At 36.8% G+C, this 15,141-nt stretch overlaps 2 protein-coding genes across 4 annotated transcripts; both read left to right on the forward strand.

Moving 5' to 3' along the window:
* The first annotated feature begins 5 nt into the window (after positions 1-5).
* LOC129373286 (cytochrome P450 2D17-like) lies at positions 6-7,859 on the forward strand. 2 transcript variants are annotated; one of them, XM_055051191.1, is made up of 12 exons: positions 6-870; positions 1,604-1,766; positions 1,944-2,096; positions 2,705-2,865; positions 3,427-3,495; positions 3,594-3,698; positions 3,884-4,019; positions 4,836-4,921; positions 5,012-5,113; positions 5,188-5,329; positions 5,405-5,670; positions 7,780-7,859. In XM_055051191.1, the coding sequence occupies exons 1-11, from the start codon at positions 712-714 to the stop codon at positions 5,611-5,613; spliced, it is 1,485 nt and encodes a 494-aa protein (XP_054907166.1). In that variant the 5' UTR covers positions 6-711; the 3' UTR covers positions 5,614-5,670; positions 7,780-7,859. The 2 variants fall into 2 exon arrangements, with proteins under 2 accessions (XP_054907166.1, XP_054907227.1); XM_055051252.1 differs by having other exon boundaries at positions 5,426-5,670.
* LOC129373570 (cytochrome P450 2J6-like) lies at positions 5,711-13,465 on the forward strand. 2 transcript variants are annotated; one of them, XM_055051612.1, is made up of 11 exons: positions 5,714-7,875; positions 8,943-9,105; positions 9,410-9,562; positions 9,649-9,809; positions 10,171-10,239; positions 10,807-10,911; positions 11,295-11,430; positions 11,518-11,603; positions 12,645-12,746; positions 12,840-12,981; positions 13,057-13,465. In XM_055051612.1, the coding sequence occupies exons 1-11, from the start codon at positions 7,717-7,719 to the stop codon at positions 13,242-13,244; spliced, it is 1,464 nt and encodes a 487-aa protein (XP_054907587.1). In that variant the 5' UTR covers positions 5,714-7,716; the 3' UTR covers positions 13,245-13,465. The 2 variants fall into 2 exon arrangements, with proteins under 2 accessions (XP_054907667.1, XP_054907587.1); XM_055051692.1 differs by lacking the exon at positions 10,807-10,911 and having other exon boundaries at positions 5,711-7,875.
* Positions 13,466-15,141: the final 1,676 nt, after the last annotated feature.

Consider the following 15,141-nt stretch of genomic DNA (forward strand, 5'->3'; position numbering starts at 1 on the left):
TGCTTCATTTCTCCAGCAGAATCACAAATCAGATTCCACTAAACTAAAGAGACGAACTTGCCCATCAGCCCCAGCAGATGGCAGCATTTTGCATTTGGTAGATAAAAAAATGCAAAATATTATTTGTAGTTTGTATGGATTCAGCATATAGCTGTGAATTTGTCCCTCAAAATCTAGTTCCCTTTTATGAGCAACTTAGTGTTAGCACTGAGAAAAGCAGCAGTTTAAAACTCTTAAAAACAAAAAAAACACCGTAGGTTTTGTTTTTTATGTAGTCATGACTTTTATTGAGTCATGTGGCTCTTGTGCTCAAAAACATGTTTAAAACAAAACAATAAAACTTAAAGTAAGTGAACACATACAAGGCATTGCAATTATTGAGACAACTGCAAATGTTTCTCTTTGAGCTGCAGCTAAATGTTTTTCTAAAGTAACGGAGATTTTTGTCAGGTTAACTTACTGATAACTAATACTAAAAATTTTTTCAAAAGGATTTTTTTATGTGACCGTTTTGCCCAGATGTACCATGTTAGCTCTAAGAAAACACCCCCCATATATGTCACTTCCTGTCGCTGTAAACAGTTCTCCATTCATATTTGATTTCCTAAATACAAAGAATCAAAGTACAGAAGCAAAGCACAGAGAGCTGAGCTGCTCCGTCATAAGAACTCGAGCAGCTTTGCAGTTCAGTTTAATCCAATCTGAACCACCATGATTGTTTCACTGTTTTTGTTGGGGTTCTGTCTTTTCTTCATTCTTCAACTCAAACCTCAGAGACCCAAGAACTTCCCTCCAGGGCCTCCCAGTCTGCCTGTACTGGGGAACCTGCTGCATCTGAACTTACAGAACCCCTTAAAGGACTTTGAGAAGGTAAGAAAAGGTTTGGAGTAGATCCACTAACCCACACCTAGTTAACCTGGACTGAACACAGAGTATTAGAAAATCTTTAACTCACAGTCTTGATTATCTAATAATAAGTGGGCTAAAAATCCCAATAAAGTACAAAAGAAAAAACTTTCTGTTGGTTTGGAAGATAATTTTGGTTTAAAATCCATGTTTCAGAGGGATGATCTCAGTCACATACAGCTGAAAAGATGTTTGTGAGGAAGATCTTTGGCTCACAAAGAAGCAGAGACCTGTTGGGCCAAACGTTCAGCAGAAAGTTGTGGACATTTTCTGGAAGCCCACATTTGGCCCTGGTTGCATTTGCTGCAGAAATAAATGCAAACTTTTGAATTCAAAGAAACAAACCGGAAGGTTTAGTTTTATTAAATGTTGGTCAGAGAGAAAAAGAAAAACAATGATTTTTCACACAGATTGTACATCTGGTTTGTTCTCTAGAGGGCAAAAGTTTTATTCTCTCTCATGTCTTATTTCTATTCGTAATACATTACTTTTCTTCTCTGTGAGAAAGTTGGTCATCCTTTTATTGAATTGACAAAAAACTTTTTCTTTTATAAACAGTTGGCAAAGACTTTTTTTTAGTCAAATATGATTTTTTAAAATCTTTTTGTTCACAATTTATCAGAAAATGCTGAGTTATCTAAGTAACATGAGAATTAAAACTATTAATAAAAATGACTGTTGTACTGTTTCCTTCCAGCTGAGGGAGTCGTATGGAAATGTCTACAGTCTGTTCATTGGTTCAAAACCGGCTGTCGTCATCAATGGGTTTGAGTCCATGAAGGAGGCGATTGTTGTCAAAGCTGCAGATTTTGCTGGAAGACCTCAAGACCTTTTTATAAATGATGTCACCCAGAGAAAAGGTGGAATTTGTGATTTCACTCATTAACATGAAGTTCTTTTATCTCTAACATGAACTACATGAACATGGTTTATTTATTTTTTATTTCTCTAAATGTAATCATTGCTTTTTCATGTAAATCCTTTCACTACAGATTGTCATTATCTTTGATGATGATGAGTTGGACTCTTTATTGCAGGTGTGGTTATGGTCGATTACGGCCCGATGTGGAGGCAGCATCGCCGCTTTGCTCTGATGACCCTCAGGAACTTCGGTCTGGGGAAAAAGTCCATGGAGGACAAAATCCTTGAAGAAATTCAACACACAGTTAAAACGCTGGAAAAGAACAGCGGTAGGTTAAATTTCAACAAATTCCTGCTGTTTTTTTTGTCCAAACTGATGCTTTCAGTTATTGGTGAAATTTGGTATCAGGTTGACAAGTTACTTTGGAGAAGAATATTTATGTTATATCTTGTATTACAAGTTGGCTCACACAAGAATGACTTTTGTTTTAGAAGCATTTTCCTTTTAGTTTTACGTTTTTGCCACCTTATTCCTCTTCTGTTGTTCAGTAGAAATGCATCTTTTTTGGAGTAGAAATCCAAATACTACACTTTTCTAAAAGGCTTAGTAACTACAGAAATAGGGAAAATACATAAATTAATAAAAAAGTAAACTAAATGTTACATTTGACTGGTAACATTTCTAACTAACTGAAAGGAGTGTAATTAGCATAGCTAAAAAGAAAAATGTAAGTGACCTGCAAGTAAAAGAATCGTCTTGTTGTGCTGCAGCACATGCATAAAGTTTTTGTATGTAGACAATAACACGCAAAATGTTTATAACATTTTACACTAAAATCAGTCATTCGCCCACACACTAATGCTGCAGTAAGTAGTCATTAATTATGGTTGAGTTGTGTTTTTTCCATCAGTTTTATGAAATGTTTTGTCTTCACAGGTCAGACTCTGAGTCCTCAGGTCATGTTTCATAACGCCGCCTCCAACATCATCTGTCAGGTTCTCTTTGGGACACGCTATGAGTACGATGACGAGACAATCAAGCTGATTGTTCGCTGCTTTGCTGAGATGACTAAAATAGCCAATGGACCTTGGGCCATGGTGAGTTCCTGGATGATTTTCAGGCAAAACTAACTGACAAATGTGATTAACGACAGAATAAAACAAACAGTTCCTGGAAGTATGAAAGATCAAAGTATAAGTGTTGTAAATAATGTCTGCTTCATCAGTTACGCCACTAATCTGACAGATAAAAGAACCTTTGGTTTAAAAAAATGGGGCAAATGTTGCCTTTTGGTGCCCCCTTGTGGTAATCTGCAAAAATGTCGAAGTGAAATTAATGCAGTTTTGGTCCATTGATTTAATAATAATAATAATAATAATAATAATAATAATAATAATAATAATAATAAAAACATGTGCAATCAGAATCTTGAAACTTCCAGAAGCTTAATTTTACATTTTAAAGTTGATTCCATTACAATGTTACATTTGACATAAAACATGGCAATACAGGAGAATACATTTATTTTGAAAGCTTACTTATAAATTGCTATGATGTCATGATTAACTTGTACATACTGCATATAAAAAGTAAGATTTCTAAAACTCTGTGGTCCATGAATCGATTTAACTTATTGTAATAAGCGCCTGTCTCCACAGCTGTACGACTCCATCCCTTTAATTCGCCACCTGCCGCTGCCCTTCAATAAAGCCTTTGAAGACATGGAGGTAAAGACAGAAGCACAATAAATCCAACAACATGCACATCAGCTATCAAATATAATGAAATAGTAATTAAATGTGACTGAAATTCTTTTGTGTTTTAGATTTTTCTGAGTCATGCCAGCTGTTTGGTGAACGAACACAAGAAAACCAGAGTCTCCGGAGAGCCTCGGGATTTTGTTGACTGCTATTTGGATGAATTGGAAAATGTGTGTAAAAGCAACAAACTAAATTATGTTGTGTAAAAAAATTGCAAATGCAGTGAAATTATAAACTTTGTTCTCTTAATAGATTTTTCTTATCCACAGATTTTCTGCATATTTTAGTAAAAGCTGACAGAGCTTTCACATTTTCTTGTTTATCAATTTCAAATGAATCAATTTTTACTCTTCAGAAAAATGAAGACTCCATGTTTTCTGAGGAGCAGCTGAGAAGAATCACTTTTGATCTTTATGTTGCTGGGACGGACACCACCTCCAACACCCTGCTGACCGGGTTTCTTTACCTCATGAACTATCCACACATACAAGGTGAGCCTTCATTTATCACACCTCCCTAATTGTTTCTGCCATTTTCTGCAACAGTTCAATCATGGATTAAAGCATCTGCACAAAATAACCTTTGTGAAAAAGAGTATATGTTTTCATTGACATAATGAAAATGATCCGGTTGTTAGCACAGTTTAAAATTAATTCAATTTAACCTTAATTATACAAAAGTAATAATCTATGTGGCAAAACTGAAACAGTTTCTGCAGTTTCTGTATGTCAAAAACTAAGTACAGCCTTTCTGCTTCAGTAGAAAGCCACATATCACTCTTTAAAGAGCTCGATTTTCATCAGCAACTATGCAAAGTTTTGGAAGAACATAAAAGGGTGTAATAGAGTTAAAGTGTAAATACATCAGGAAAAACCAATGAGCTTAAAGAAGCAACTGTGGATGTCCATAAATCTGGGAAGGGCGGTTCCCCCAGCGTGACGCCCCTCATGTTGAAGACCTCTAGCCTGAGGTTTCACAGAAACAACTGTTCACAGCTGGGACAGTTGCACAGATACTGAAAAGTGCTGAAAAATTAGAACATCAAGAGCTCCTTATAGATTCTGCAGAACTGGGTTTGCAGCTTATGGGTTAATTTGGCAGGAAATGTGTTCAGACAGCTTAAGAAATGTCCATAAATACATAAAATGTGGATTATAAATGACATCTGCAACGATCCAGAACAAGGGTTTCTTGTTTTATACACATTTTTAATCTTTTCTTATTAATCCTACTTCTACATGTTTGTAATTTATCAGTACTTTTCAGAACACAGAGCACAGCTGCTGACTTATTCTCTCATAACTTAGAGCGATGTCAGCAGGAGATAGACCAGGTTCTGGACGGGAAGGATCGGGTCACTTTCGAGGACAGACTCAGCATGCCTTATATGCAGGTAGATTGTGATGTCATCATTCACCATTTGTTACTGCAAACTGACAAGTTGTTTTTTCTGTGTTTGTGGAAACAATATGTTTCTGTTTAGGCTGTGATCCATGAAATTCAAAGGATTGCCAACACGGTTCCCCTCAGTGCTTTTCACTGCACGACTAAAGACACAGACCTTATGGGTTACTCCATTCCCAAGGTAAGTGGAAAGTCATCGTTGAGCTTTGGCACCTCTTGGTGAACATGTGAGAATGTTTTTTTGCTGAACGTCAGGGTACAATGATCATCCAGAACCTGATCTCAGTGCTGAGAGAAGAGGGACAGTGGAAATTCCCTCATGAGTTCAACCCTGAAAACTTCCTGAATGAACAGGGAGAGTTTGTCAAACCTGAGGCCTTCATGCCTTTCTCTGCAGGTAAAACACAGAAAGTGATGCCACAACTGGAAATATGAAGCAGACAAAGATTGAGTTGCGCTTATAAAAGTGAAGATGGTTGTTTTTGCGCCTCAGGTCCTCGGACGTGTCTCGGCGAAGGTTTGGCTCGTATGGAGCTCTTCCTCATCACGGTTACCCTGCTGAGGAAGTTTAACTTCATCTGGCCGGAGGAGGCGGAAAAACCAGACTTCACTCCAGTCTTTGGAGTCACACTGACTCCTAAACCATACACCATGAAGGTCAAGCTGAGGTCAAATCACTGAGGCTGTTTGTGTGAGCCACCAGAAACAGATTGAAAGACTCCCTGGAATCTGCATATGGTTTGTTCTTTGGTTCTTCTGTTTCAAAATAAACGAGAAAAACAAAATATCTGATGTTTTTTTTTTAAGTTAAATTAGAAAAACAATTCCATAACTAAAAAAAGAGTAAGTTATTGGATTGGACTGAATGTACTGAAGTTTCAATGAAACCTTGACAGCATCTGCAACACAACGTCTCCATCTAGTGGTCAGAAACAGCCAAAAGATGAAAAATTATAAACTGGAGATCATAGCTCATTATCTCTAGATATGGTGCAATAATTTCCATCCTTTACAAATTCAGGTGATTTTTGTTCCTGCAAGGAAAAATGATGGCAACTTTACAAACATATGTATCGGTGTAGTTTTTGCTTGAGAGAATTGTCAACAACGACAGAAGAGCAACATCCCATAAATATCTGTATCTGTGCATATAGAGTCAACAAACGTGAGCACCATCAATCTGGCCATTTCCATTCAACGTAAATCCATTTTCATCTTCCTCCATCTGGGCTTCCTCCCATTGACCTGGATTCTCCAGTAGAAAGTCAATCAGGCCGATCAGCGAACAGAAGAAGATTTTAATAATAATTATTATTATTATTATTTACCTTATTATTTTCTGCACTATTTTGGAACTGTTGTGTGACTATCGTTTTACACAGTCACACTACAGGCTATTTTTATTTCTGGTCTATTAAATCATGCTATTCCACTAATTTGGAGTATAAAAGGAAAAACCATTTTCTGCAACTTATGTTTCCAAGCAGTTTTCAAGATTTAAGTTTGGTCCTTTTCCTTATACCATACCATACCATACCATACCATACCATACCATACCATACCATACCATACCATACCATACCATACCATTCCATACCATACCATACCATACCATACCATACCATACCATACCATACCATACCATACCATACCATACCATACCATACCATACCATACCATACCATTCCATACCATACCATACCATACCATACCATACCATACCATACCATACCATACCATTCCATACCATACCATACCATACCATACCATACCATACCATACCATACCATACCATTCCATTCCATACCATACCATACCATACCATACCATACCATACCATACCATACCATACCATTCCATACCATACCATACCATACCATACCATACCATACCATACCATACCATACCATACCATTCCATACCATACCATACCATACCATACCATACCATACCATACCATACCATACCATACCATACCATACCATACCATACCATTCCATACCATACCATACCATACCATACCATACCATACCATACCATACCATACCATACCATACCATACCATACCATACCATTCCATACCATACCATACCATACCATACCATACCATACCATACCATACCATACCATACCATACCATACCATTCCATACCATACCATACCATACCATACCATACCATACCATACCATACCATACCATTCCATACCATACCATACCATACCATACCATACCATACCATACCATACCATACCATACCATACCATACCATACCAACTTTATTTATAAAGCACTTTAAAACAACCACAGCTGAAACAAAGTGCTGTACATAAAATAGATAAAAACAAATACAGTTTAAAACAACAAACTTACAGTATAAAACTAGATCTCGCTGGAGTTGAAAGCCAAGTGAAATAAATGGGTTTTAAGACGAGCTTTGAAAGTGGACAGTGAACAATCTCTAGATAATCACTAGTGAAAAACTTTTTATCAAAATATTACAGTTTTAACATTTAATTCTTGAAATGTTAACTTTACCAGTTATATAGTCACTGTAAACTCTGATACATGCAGTAACTTAATCAATAAACCCAACCGATTACAAAAAGGAATTTAAACTAAAGACCATGATTAGAGTTCATCACTTCATTTTCTGTCTTCTTTTATGACCATCTATTTAAGCCAGATGTTGCCTCTCACTTTAAATGCAAAGAAGCAAAGGGCAGTCAGCGCTGAGATAGAGACTCAGCAGGTCGTCTCTTCGGTTTGATCCAATATAAGCCAACATGATTTCAGCCTTTCTGCTGGTGCTCTGTGTTGTCTTCCTTCTTTTTCAACTCAAACCTCAGAGACCCAAGAACTTCCCACCCGGACCCCCCAGTCTGCCTGTTCTGGGGAACCTTTGGAACCTGAACATAAAGAACCCCTTAAAAGACTTTGAAAGGGTAAGAAAAGTTATGATAAGCCATTTTCTTTCTTTCTTTCTTATTTATTGTTTTTACAGTTTATATAAAATTAATTTCCATGTCTTACTTAAATTGAAATTAATGCTTAAGAGCTTCAGTTTTACTTGTTCAGAATTGCAGGTACAGCATAAACTTTGACTCCATTGTTGATAAGCTAATATTTAGTGGAATAATTAGTTTGGGTTGAAGAAAACTTTGTACTGTATGTATGTAAGGCATAGGTTACTCTGCAACAACGTCAAACATTACATGAACTGAAATGGTGCCCAGCATAATGTCAGCATGACTCAGGAAATAAAGATAAAGATTCTTAGATAAATTATCCCAAAGTATCTCTGTTTTTACTGCATAAACACTTTTCATGTGTTTTACCTTTAAATACTCCCTCATAACAGTTAATTCATAACAGAAATTTCTAAAGATTTCAAATGCAAAAGTTATTAAAACATTTATAGCTACTGTCCTACACTATTTAGACAGAAAGTAAAGTGACGTTTTGCTTAGTCACAGCAAAACATAACTTTGCTGTGCACCAAACCAAAGTTTGGTGTTTGCAGGCTTGGAAACACTGATAAGCCAGAGCTAATGACAAATTTATTTCTGCTTGCTTTGCTTCAGGAATGGATTAGAAATGAGTGACCAGCCAACTGGTCAATAATCTAGTAGAAATATTGAAAAGATGAATAATCTCTAGATAATCACTAGTGAAAAACTTTTTATCAAAATATTACAGTTTTTTCAAAATTTCTGTGTTTCCATTGCACGTAATTATTTTTGAAATGTTAACTTTACCAGTTATATAGTCACTGGAAACTCTGATACATGCAGTAGGGAAAATGATGCGTAATTCCAGGATGGGAAAAACAGGTTTCAGGATAAGAGGTTCGTTCTGTTACCTAACCATCATCACTCCATTTCCAGTTCATAAATCTTTGGTCTTCTGCCTCGACTCATCGCCAGACTTCCCTCACAGGTTTAAGGATGGATGGATGAAGGAGTAAAAGACAAGGGAAAGAAATCTGAAAAACAAAACTTCTTTCTTCCAGCTGAGGCAGTCCTATGGAAAGGTCTACAGTCTGTTTTTGGGTCTGAAACCAGCTGTGGTCTTCAACGAGTTTAAGGCCATGAAGGAGGCGATGGTGACCAAAGCTGCTGATTTCGCTGGTCGTCCACAAAATATGTTAGTTTCTAACGTCACCGATAGCAAAGGTAATGTATGTGCACAAAAAGACTAGTAAGACCAATTTGGTATAAAAGTAAATGAAAGTATTCAAACTCCTGTTCTAATTGTCAGTATAATATACAGTACTAACTGTTTTGGTGGAAGATGAGCATTCTGTTTTTTTGCCATTATGTAATTATTCTAAACATTCAGTTTAGTTTAATCTAATCAAGATTGTTCCTCATTTTTGTTCATATAAAGAAAACACTTTGGAATAAAACAAAACCCAATCATTTGAGGTTACTGTGTAGCTAAACGTCACTTTGAAAGTTAGTTTTTTGTCTTTTATAGGTGTGATTATGGTTGATTATGGTTCGCTGTGGAGGGACCATCGGCGCTTTGCTCTCATGACTCTGAGAAACTTTGGTTTGGGAAAGAAGTCAATGGAGGAAAGAATCCATGAAGAGATTCAGCACATAATTAAAACTCTAGATGACAACACTGGTGCGTCTTCTGTGATTTTAAGCGTTATTCGGTTTCTTTGTTCTTGCTTGTGAGCCTGTCACATTTTAGTCTGGCGTCTTTTTCAGGTAAAACTTTGAGTCCTCAGTTCCTGTTTCATAATGCAGCCTCCAACATCATCTGCAAGGTTCTGTATGGAACACGTTACGAGTACGAAGACGAGACGATTAAAATTATTGTCAGATGCTTCACTGAGATCATCAAAATAGCCAACGGACCGTGGGCTATGGTGAGTCACAGCGTCAGACAGAAATGGGATGAAGTGGGTAACGAAAGCAGATTATGATGATCACAATCTGAACATTTTCAGATAATATTCTTGGTTTAAGTTGTTGTGTAAAGTTTGAACAAATCACTGGTATTAATCTTTTCAAACACTAAAGCACCTTTTTGCTAGATTTATTTTTCTCAGTTGAAACCTCTAAACAATAAACAAATCAAAGATCATATTGTGAAAGTATTTCTTAAAGTTTGACTGTCATAATAAAAGTTGAATATCTTAAGATGAGAAATGTTTTATCCAGACAGGATCTGTTTTTTTTATATATATATTTAATTCGTGTACTGTAATAATTTCTCTTTTTTCTCAGATCTATGACTCGTTTCCTTTGATCCGTTCCCTCCGGTTGCCCTACGACAAAGCCTTTCAGAATATGGAGGTAATGTGGGACAGAAAGTTATTTTGACAAGTTCACACACTCAATATTTCTCTCTATATATTCTTTTTTTTTTTTGCTTTCCTGTCACCCCTGGATAAAGATTGGCTGATATGATTTCTCATCAAGTACATTTCAATAAAGATTTAGAGAGATTAGCTACAAAGCAAGAGCCCACAGCTGCTTTTTCCTAAGAGATTTGTGAACAAGCTGCAGCTCAAACACAAAGACTTAACTTGTAGAATAAAAATGGAAACAATTTTTTTTCACTTGCAAAGCAAATGTGTCAGTTTTCACAAACAGGTTAAATATTTAATGCTAGAATAATCAAATCAAACAGAATGTTATTGAAATTTCTCTGAACGTCTGGAGGAATCTAATCCAATAGCAGAAGGATTTCTGTAACAACCTCATTTGTAGGCTTTCCAACATAAAGCTCTAACTTTAAGCACAGACTTTTCTTTTCATATTCAGTCTGTGCCCTTAAAATATAATGTGCAATACGACACCAAAAAACACAAAAAATAGACAAATTCTTCCAAAGAATGTAAACTAACTTCTGCGCTGTAGACTTTTCTGAACATTGCACGACGTTTGGTGAATGAACACAAGAAGAGCAGAGTCCCTGGAGAGCCGCGGGATTTGGTCGACTGCTACCTGGACGAGCTGGATAAGGTGTGTCATCCTTATCTTACTTGTGTTTTTTGTGAAAGAGATGAGCCACATTAATGAGAAATAGCCAAACGAAATATCTGCCTTATTAAGATAAAATGCACTTTATGGATCCCAGGATACAGAAATTATTTTGCATCATTAGCACAACATAGAAAACCAGTCTACTCAACATAAATACAAATAAAGTACAAAATCAAATGCAAATTTATTTACAAAAAAATCAATGCCACCTAAAGATGTACATTTTCATCATCACATCATCATAAATGCAATTATTCATAATTAAATACAACAAAAGTAAGAAACTGATTGTTGAAGTTTTTGTCATGTTACAAAGTTTTTTTTTATTTGAATTTTATGCCTCTTTGTCTTCCAATGTTCAGAGAGCTGATGATTCCACTTTTTCTGAGGAACAGCTGACAAGAATGACTTTTGACCTCTATGCTGCTGGGACGGACACCACCTCCAACACCCTGCTGACCGGATTTCTCTACCTCATGATTCACCCTCACATTCAAGGTGCACTTTGACGTGGAAAAACATTAACTTCTTCAAATGTATTCAGTTGAACTGATAACCATACATCGCCTGTTTTCCCTCCCTCAGAGCGATGTCAGCAGGAGATCGACCGGGTGCTGCAGGGACATGATCAGGTCACTTTTGAGGACAGGCACAGCATGCCTTACACACAGGTGAAATGCTTCCTAAAGACGTAGTCAATGAATCAATCATGGAGTTACTGAAAACAGTGTTTTTCAACAATAATGCTCAAACACTTTCTATTATTGAAATAGAAATGTGTCACATGTTGAATAAACCATGGATCACATCAAAAAAATACTTTATCACATGTTGAAAATGGGAACCACATGTGACCACATATGAATTTCATGGGATTTTATCTTGAAGTTCTATTTATGTGGCCATCTGGAGTCTTGAAGGTCACAGAAGTGCTTTACTGTTTTAATGGAACTCAGTGTTTCAGCATGATTGCAGTTTTCTGGAAATTTGCTCCAGATTTGTGCAGCATAGAAGCTGAATGCTGCTTCTCCATGTTTGGTTCTGAACCAGAACCAGAAGACCTGAAAGTTCTGGAAGGTTGATACGACAGCAGAAGATCATTAAAGTATTGTGATGCTAAACTGTTCAGTGATTTATAAACTAACAACAGTATTTTAATGTCTTTTCTCTCAGTGAAGGACTTTAGAACTAGAATTATGTGCTCCATCTTCCTGGTTTTAGTCAGAACACCAGCAGCAGCGTTCTGGATCAGCTGCAGCTGGAGGATTGATATTTTTAAGCAGACCTGTGAAGACGTTGTTGCAGTAATCAATGCAACTAAAGATAAACTCATGGATGAGTTTCTCTCGCTCTTGCTGAGACATTATTCCTCTGATCCTGGAGATGTTCTTCAGGTGATAGAAGGCCGACTTTGTAACTGTTTTTATGTTTCTTTGAAGCTTCAGATCAGAGTCCATCACCAGATTTAAGGCCTGATCTCTACTTTCCAGCTGTAACACCTGAAGCTGTGTGTTGACTCTAGATTGTTCCTCTTTAAGTCCAAAGATAATTACTTCAGTTTTTACAGTCAGGTCAGATTTTTTCTGCTTGGTGACCTGTTTCTGGTTGGTAAACTGTACCTTTTTCAGATTCTGTGCTCTTGTTTTTGCTCTATCAATAAGTGTAATTGCATGTCATGATGGAGAGATTTTAAGAAATCTGCTTTGTTCCAGGCTGTGATCCATGAGATTCAGAGGATTGCCAACACAGTTCCTCTCAGTGTCTTCCACTGCACCACTAAGGACACAGAGCTCATGGGATACTCCATTCCTCAGGTTGTTAGCATCTTGATCTATTAATCTTTATGTGTGGCTGAAAATAAGACAAACAACTTGACTGCTTTTCTCTCCCTTTTTGATTTTCTTCAGGGTACAATGATCATCCAGAACCTGACCTCAGTCCTGAGGGAAGAGGGACAGTGGAAATTCCCTCATGAGTTCAACCCTGAAAACTTCCTGAATGAACAGGGAGAGTTTGTCAAACCTGAGGCCTTCATGCCTTTCTCTGCAGGTAGATTTAATGTCAGTGAGATGAGACACACTAAGGTATATTAAAATATCTGAACATGGTTGTTTTGTGAACCAGGTTCTCGAATTTGTCTTGGAGAGGGTCTGGCTCGCATGGAGCTCTTCCTCATTATGGTGACTCTGCTGAGGAAGTTTAAGTTCATCTGGCCGGAGGATGCAGGAGAACCTGACTTGACACCAGTCTTTGGAGCAACTTTGACTCCCAAACCTTATTTGATGAAGATCCAGTTGAGAGGAAATCAATGATGTTTTCTGCAGAAACTGAAGGAAGGACTCAATGATAAAACATTTTTTTTTTTTTTGCTCATTCATTAATAAGACACAACACTATCTTCAAAGTCCCACACTGTTTATTTTAATTGCTACCTGACAAGACGTTTTATAATCTGCTGGTATGAATTTTATTGTATTACTTTCTTCAGAGAAAACTGATCATCAGGCAAGTCAATAAACAGATTCTGGTTGTACTCTTGGTTATCATTACAACAAGAAATTGTGTCAGAGTCTGTATATTTTATTTAAGAATCACATTATTTGACTGGGATTGGAGATGAAAAATTTATTGATTTAGGATTTAATGGGTTATTAAATTAAAATTAGTTCCAATGGATGAGACTTTAATTTTAGTGTTGTAGTTTGACCTCCAGTGCGCTGTCCTTAAACGAAGAAAGTTGATACAGAAAAAGGAAGAAGAAACGGCCAAATATGCTGCGTTCACACTGCAACCTAAAGTGACTCAATTCCGATTTTTTGGGATGAAATGCGACCCGAATCCGATCTTTTCATGACAATTCAAATGCGACTATCATTGAGCCGTGTTGCATGACAAAACAGCATCAGTTTTTCAATCAAAAATGACTGATTTGCTACAAAGACGAGGATTTGATGAGCGAGAAAAACGAGAAGATAATGTAAAAAAAAAAAAAAAAAAAAAGCAACATGATCTAAAAAACATAACGCCAATTTTCATTTTATTTTGAGTGCTATGCACTTAACGGAGTAAAGTTTTTACTTTTTTCTGTTTGTTTACTCAGTATTTAATATAGCTGTCTCAAAATTATGTTAACATTTAATAATCCTTCATTAAAAATGAAGTGACGTCATGGAGAAACGATTCACATCTTGATGAAAGAGACTGAAAGTTTCTAAACACAATGGCACCATCTAGTGGTCAGAAATAGTAGAAAATGTAAAACCACCTACAGAAAGTCAGTTCTCTTCTCCTTTAGGATTAATTCAGATTTCAGATCCTTAATGACAATACAATATTAGAAATATATTAAATATGCAATAAACAAATAATTCAGTTCTTTTTTTAAGCAATAAACATGTAATACCTAAAATGCGAAAATGCTCCTTTGGTGAATAAACATTTGATTATTTGTAGCAAAGGATGCACCTGCAGCTAAAAAAAAAATCCCAGAAATATGAAAAACTTTTCTGCTTGACATAACATCAATACTGTGTAGGGCTAATCTGATGATACTTTTGGTTTAACCAATTAATAATTGGATAGCAAAAGGTGCTTTTTACAGAATTTAAAACTAAAACTGACACTTAAGAAAATCTGGATAGAAAATATTTGCAGACAAAGAAGTTTTTTTTCATTTTAAACAGAAAATGTATACATATCTGTACAGCTTTGGCTTATTTATTGCTCTGACTGTTCTTGTCATGCTGGATTTGAGTTTCTTTACCCACATGCAGGTTTAGACATCAGACCGAAGGTTTTTGGTTCAAAGATTTATTTTACAGTTATTATGGAATATGTTGAGCCTAAGTTGTCCTCTGGTTTCGGGAGCGGCTGGGCGGCTCAGGTACTGCTTGGAGAGGGGAGGTTAGTAGGAGCGGGAGTGAGAGGATCTTGACAGGGAAGTGGAGGGAAGGGCTTACAGATCATCTGATGGAGGATTGCCGAGGAGGAGTAGGATCCGTTGGTGCAAAGGCTCCGAGAAGGTTGCGGGCTCAGGCGGCAGACGAGAGCGTCTAGTCCGGAGGGCGATCGGTGTCAGTGTTCGGGTGGGCGTGGTAACTTAGCTGGATCCAGGCAGAGCATCCAAAATCTGAGAAAAAACAATAAAGATTAACTTAGTCCTTAGTCAACGTGAAGCTTGGCAAACCTTGGGATTGACTCTGACCAACA

The sequence above is a fragment of the Poeciliopsis prolifica genome, unplaced genomic scaffold (assembly GCF_027474105.1).
Source record: "Poeciliopsis prolifica strain line A6 unplaced genomic scaffold, Auburn_PproV2 SCAFFOLD001, whole genome shotgun sequence".
NCBI classification, from domain to species: domain Eukaryota; kingdom Metazoa; phylum Chordata; class Actinopteri; order Cyprinodontiformes; family Poeciliidae; genus Poeciliopsis; species Poeciliopsis prolifica.

What these genes read in the sequence shown, in the direction of transcription:
- LOC129373570 (XM_055051612.1), top strand. Translation starts at nt 7,717, where the DNA reads ATGATTTCAGCCTTTCTGCTGGTGCTCTGTGTTGTCTTCCTTCTTTTT. An exon ending in TAACGTCACCGATAGCAAAG is followed by an intron (nt 9,106 to 9,409) that starts GTAATGTATGTG and finishes TGTCTTTTATAG; the next exon opens with GTGTGATTATGGTTGATTAT. An exon ending in AAGCCTTTCAGAATATGGAG is followed by an intron (nt 10,240 to 10,806) that starts GTAATGTGGGAC and finishes TCTGCGCTGTAG; the next exon opens with ACTTTTCTGAACATTGCACG.
- LOC129373286 (XM_055051191.1), top strand. Translation starts at nt 712, where the DNA reads ATGATTGTTTCACTGTTTTTGTTGGGGTTCTGTCTTTTCTTCATTCTT. An exon ending in CCTTAAAGGACTTTGAGAAG is followed by an intron (nt 871 to 1,603) that starts GTAAGAAAAGGT and finishes GTTTCCTTCCAG; the next exon opens with CTGAGGGAGTCGTATGGAAA. An exon ending in TCAGCATGCCTTATATGCAG is followed by an intron (nt 4,922 to 5,011) that starts GTAGATTGTGAT and finishes GTTTCTGTTTAG; the next exon opens with GCTGTGATCCATGAAATTCA.